The 6,000-nt window shown below is 41.6% G+C and overlaps 1 protein-coding gene across 3 annotated transcripts in view; it reads right to left on the reverse strand.

The window, feature by feature from the left end:
- kita (KIT proto-oncogene, receptor tyrosine kinase a) overlaps window positions 1–5,746 on the reverse strand; it is a 28,892-nt gene extending 23,146 nt beyond the window's left edge. For all 3 annotated transcript variants that reach the window (XM_034080188.2, XM_071202985.1, XM_034080184.2), the window contains exons 1-2: window positions 5,456–5,746; window positions 394–648 (exon numbers count right to left, since the gene is read on the reverse strand). In XM_034080188.2, the coding sequence (XP_033936079.1) occupies window positions 394–648; window positions 5,456–5,510 (310 nt within the window). In that variant the 5' untranslated portion in view covers window positions 5,511–5,746. The remainder of the gene's footprint in view (window positions 1–393; window positions 649–5,455) is intronic.
- Between the last annotated feature and the right edge of the window lie 254 nt (window positions 5,747–6,000).

Consider the following 6,000-nt stretch of genomic DNA (forward strand, 5'->3'; position numbering starts at 1 on the left):
CTTTTTTAGTAATGGTACATGTGAGCCTCTCATCTAGTAAGTAGTGACTGCTTGTTTCTTCATCGGTTATGTGTGGTTTGTGGAGCCTGTAGTGATGGCAGTGGGCCAATGGGATATGAAGAGACATAGAGAAGAAAAATACAGTAAACTCAGTCATGCACTCAATACATAGTTACAGTATCTACTGCACCTGTCCAGGGCAAAGATACTAACACCTTTGTCTGCGAGCACTCCCACACACACTGTTCCCCTCCTCCGCTTTACTCTGCAGTCTGTCTCACCCTGCTCTACATTTTACTTCTCTTTCTTCTCTCTCACACTCAAACACCACATAATATCTAACACATGTAATCAACTAAATACCCTCAATTACTGAGAGTTACATCCTTCTACCTTTCACATAGACGTAGATGGAGGTTTTCGCTTTGGACATTTCCTCGAGGCAGATGTAGCGCCCCATGTGAGCTGGCTGAGCCCTGGAGATGCGCACTGTGGACATCCCAGTAATCTTTATCTCTCCCCGCACCTTCGGCCGGTCCTCCCGCTGCCACTGCATCTCCTTCTCACCCTGGCAACGCAGCTCGAAGGGTGCGTTGAGCGGGACAACAAGGTGACTTCCAGCTGGGGTAATAGTTGGCTTGGTGTTGCCTATAAACAGATAGAGAGGGAAATCAATTGCATGTGAAACATGTCAAAACCATGAGGAGCCAATTTGGGTTCACAACATTAGGAAGCAAAACCTCATGTGAGTGTGATCATGGCCACATTGCTGATATGTTTGTGCAGCCAGAGGAAGAAAGAGAGTTTCTTTGTTTGAAAAACCTCAAAATGAAGTTGTGCTAAATAATAAGTAAAACATGTTTTTATTAGAGTATTGGTTCCAAACCAATAATGGCCTGTGACTAATTGTGACTCCTCAGCTGTGTATTATAGCCTCAGTGTGGACACAAGCTGTGAGCATGCACTTCCACAAAGGAGATGGCATAAACAGTTGAAAATATGCAGTATTTCACAAGTAAAACCCCAACTTAAACAATATGTTACAATACCTTTATTTTTTAGATTGTTTTACATTGGAAAGACTGAGGCTTTGAATTCTGACTATCATCATAATTCCAACACATCCTCACTCCCAGGTCGGCCTATGTTGACATTATGTCAAGTCCCCTGCCGGCTTTTTCCAAGGCAAGGGGGGGGGCCTTAGCGTCCATTTTCAACGCAAGGGGGGGGGGCCTTAGCGTCCATTTTCAACGCAAGGGGGGGGCCCTTAGCGTCCATTTTCAGCTTTCCGGGATGTCCATGTGCTTCTATGGACGCTCATGGAAGCACGGCATTCGTTTGTGTCAACTGCCCTTAAAGGCAATGAAGACACTACACTACCCAGAATCCCCAGCTATCGTGTGGACTACACCATGTGCTCTGTTTGACAAACCCCGTGATAGTCCTCAAGCTCTGTGATTGGAGAGTGTGCTCCGAGGGTTACCGAGCCTCGAACAGCACTTGAAATGGGATGGAACCACGGCAGACTGTTCAAAACTGGATTTGAACGGGTCCACCGCGTGCCCCCCCCCCCCCCTCCCCCACCCCGTACCCAGAACTACACATGCTGGCTATTCTGTTTCGCAACATGTTCTCTATGGCACGTCTCTACTGGGAGTTGTAGTTTTAAAAGACGTTTTCGTATTTCCCATAATAAGAAGTTGCCAGTATTAAACTGTGTACATCCCTGAAGGTTTAGGGGAAAGGAAACACTCACATTTAAAACATATAATTAATAAATGGGTGAAAATTGCTGGTGCCCATAATGGGCAGTATTAATATATATACCCACATGCCAGCTAAGGTCAGAAGAGCTTTATTTAACAGCTGGTCTTATGTTTGTGACCCCTCCTGTTGTTAATTGATAACATTACATTACATTAATTGATAAGCCTGAAACATGCACTTGTCAAGGTTCAGAGGCACATTTTGCAAATATGGCAGTAGCCATCGATCAGCTTAAGATAAGATATACTTTATTGATCCCAAGTTGGAACATTTGCGTTACATCAGCATGTGTAACAGTTAAATATGCAGTGGTGTTTATTTGAAAATCATTTAGTATAATCACACAAATTCTGTGTTTTATATTTAACAATTCTGTGTTCTTTATTTATTGATTGTTCAATACCTGACAAGGCCGGAGATGAAATATCTGCATACATCATAAGAGTATAATACATTATGTATAATATCAGTTAAAATAAGTGCTTCAACATAGTTAACATTGCTGGAGGTATGCACACATATTGATAGATGTCTTGTAATGCACTGTTGAGGAACCTGCGACCCAAGTTTTTCATTCAGTGCAGAACTACACCACAGTTGTGTAGGCCTATATGATATGTCAATAAACCTTAGAACATCTTGAAATCTTGAACGGGATGTGCAAAATAGTCATTACATACAGTCTTTAATTAACTATTAGTAGAGAATAACGAGTAATGAATATACTTTATAGGGATCCTATTAATATCTAATAATAAAAATAATGAAATTCAATAACATGCTTTAACCACCAGGTGTCTCTTTATATCATCTGTGCACCTTTATGGTGTAAATACAGCCTATCTACCAATTGGATCAAATATAAAAGTGAGCCGAATTAGTGTTGATACGGCAAGGAGACGCATTGTGTGAAAAGAAATGTAAGATGTTGTTTAATGGCTGATATATTTATGATCCACGTCACGTTTTCAGTTCCTCATGTTTGTCTTCTCATCAGGGCTCTATAAATACAGAACTACGGCAGATATGTAATATTTAATGCAGCCGAACCGTGTATTACAATGCCGTTATGTGATGACTTTTAAAGAGAAAAGCAAGAACACTCGGAATAAGGTATTATTTTATTTGTTTTAAATGTTTTCGGTCTGTTTCCGGTATTTGTTAATGACGATGTGCTGTGAGATGTGAGACTGGAATTGCACAGGGGGAAATAACGTATCTTTAGATGCGGATTTTGTTAAACTAATATGTTTGCGCTGTGGACCAACACTATACATTGACGGGGAAGGGGGTAGCAATAAAGATAACACCATTAAACAGTTACACACCATAACAGAAATAATATCGATAGCAGCGTCCCTAGCAACCACCTTGGTAACAATGAAAACGTTGGACGCAATTTCCTGAAGTAATCTTCGTAATAACTAGCAAACTAAAGATCATGTACATCCACTGCACACATAATCTGAAATAACAACTCGTATTTCTCGCATCAAATGACATCAAAACGCATTTTAATGGCCAAACTAACTTTAAAATAGGCATTTTACACCCAGAATAAAACGAAGTTCGGCCATGTTTTCTTTTTCTGCAGGGAGAAATGATAGCTGGGGATTCTGGGTAGTGTAGTGTCTTCTGCCATCCTTTACTCCGAAAAAAGATTTGTTTCTCCGAATCGAAGGGGAAAAATACAAAAGCATTGCACACAATTTAAACCAATCAATGTTGTGTAATTAACAAGGATAATCTGGTGTATTTTAGTCGATGAGTAGTGCAGATATCACTGTAAAATCAATCGTCAGTAAGGGGAATATTTACTTCCGGGTGTACACTTCTCCGCTATCCAATGAGAATGGACGCTCACATTGCCTTTAAGGGCAGTCGACACAAACAAATGCCGTGTTTCCATGAGCGTCCATAGAAGCACATGGACATCCCGGAAAGCTGAACATGGACGCTAAGGCCCCCCCCCCTTGCATTGAAAATGGACGCTAAGGCCCCCCCCCTTGCGTTGAAAATGGACGCTAAGGCCCCCCCCCTTGCGTTGGAAAAAGCCGGCAGGGGACTTGACATAACGTCAACATAGGCCGACCTGGGAGTGAGGATGTGTTGCATAATTCAGGTAAAGATGCTTGGTGTAATGCTCAACCTCTTGACATCTGAGCAGATCTCTGTAATTACATTATAGACACGGAAACATGACATACCTAAATCAACCCAAACAGAAAAAAAGAAAACTAATGTGTGTAGCCTTCGGACATTTAAAATGCTTTAAAACAGGAGAGCAAAGAGCTACAGTATTGTATTAAAATGTGTCAATAGAGAAGGGCAGTTCTCCTGGCTCTGTTTGCAGCATCTGCACCTATGCGTAAATATGTGTCTAACAACTGTGGAATTTAACTCAAAGGTGAGTACAAGTGTCCATGTGAGGTATATTTAATAAATAAAATGGTATATGTTTTTATTGATTATGGTGAAAGTGAATTAGGTCTGACTGTCGCCTGAGTGAACAAGCTTAAGGAAAACGTAATAGCGTGCCCTGCATCACATGACCAGCAAGCCTGTGCACACTGCGTTAAGATGTGGCAGTCATTCAAAGTCCCTGATGATACCGACATGGCGTGAACATCAACGGAATCCCATGAGATCATAGCTGTACTTTCAAGCTGTCGTTCAGATGGAAATGAGAGAAAGAGCCCACCTGATGCCGCCCTGAGCAGCAGGAGGTTGGCAGACCCAGCGAGAACAGAAACCATGCGGTTCACAGTTTATCTGCAAGGTTGGCTGGTTGAATGCAGCTTGCCAAAACAACGTTCAATAAATGTGCGAGCCGCGTCTGGAGAAATCTTCAACTATTTTTCTACTATAAGATAAAAGTTGACTTTGGACTGAGTTTCCTCGCATTTGAACATAAGGAATAGCACTTATGTTAACCATCATATAAAACAACGATTCAAGATGAAGTGTATGTAAGAAAAGGCAGTAAAATACAATTTTGTGTTTATGGACCTTGACATCTGGAGTAATGCTCTGAAGATAATCTAAGGCGATAATTATTGCAATGTCTTTTAAAAATTAAACCAAAATGCTCTAAAAGCTCTGTAAAAGTAACACATGTGACAATATTCAAACAAAAGAAAAATGATATACGCATGCAAAGCAGTTCTACAAGTGCTAGTTTGCATGCTTCCAATGAGCCAGGAGTTGTCACTATATTTTCATGAAGACGGTTTTGTGCAGGGAGGAACACCGTATGAACCTGTCGCGTTCATCCAGAACATTACGACCAAAAAGCCTCGAGCTCACATATCCCCACACAACCTCCACTGTTTGATTACTTTTCTGTTCAATGTGAGATGTTCTCTGACAAAAACATGAATTATTAAAGTAGCTCGTTTGCATCCACATCATCAACCCAAGTATCCACTTACCTCATCAGGTTTTAGTGACTTTACTTGGTCTTATCAGCAGCCTTCACAACGCAATTAATGCACCAGAACAAAGGCAATTGAGTAGAAATGCACCATGCAGTTAATGCTGACCAAGTGGAGCATTTAAATGTATGCAGATCACTACGCAAATCGAGCTGATTACATTTTGGCATTCAGATATTATCGAGCCTGTATTTTTCAAAAGTCAACAGCAACAAGTTGTCTGCATAGATAAAAGTGAAAATGATGAGTCTTACCTGGATGGAAGAGTAACTGTAAAAACACAGACAGCAGTATCCAGTGGTATTCCATAGTTATTATTCCATGGGTCTAGCTGTGAAGATGAGCCAGTGCCTCTCTAGTTGTCTCTACTCTACTCACCGAGCGCCTCGGAGTTGTGGGAAGTTGGCTGCGGGCTCTGATAGAGGCGCACTTATAAGTCTTTAAAGGCGCAGATGCTCAGTACAGCTCGCAAAAGCAGCAGTCGTCGCCTGTATGCAAACATGTTGTTCTCCTGGAGCGAGGCGGACCAGGTAGATCTGACTGACTGTGGCGTCAACAAAGCGTTTATAGGGGCCAGTGGTGGAGCCTATTACTCATGCCCAACACAGGGAGGGAGGCGTTTGGGATCTGATATCTGCTTCCGAGAGAGAAACACCAAGCGCACGAACAGAGTGTCAGAGCAAGATTCAGAGTCCAGTCTTTTCCATCTGTTATGACAACTCTTTCCACATGTCTTAATGAAAACATCACCCTAACTTTTATTTTATTGTAAGGACACAATTGCCATAGTTCTCCATTA

The sequence above is a fragment of the Pseudochaenichthys georgianus genome, chromosome 4 (assembly GCF_902827115.2).
Source record: "Pseudochaenichthys georgianus chromosome 4, fPseGeo1.2, whole genome shotgun sequence".
Taxonomy (NCBI): domain Eukaryota; kingdom Metazoa; phylum Chordata; class Actinopteri; order Perciformes; family Channichthyidae; genus Pseudochaenichthys; species Pseudochaenichthys georgianus.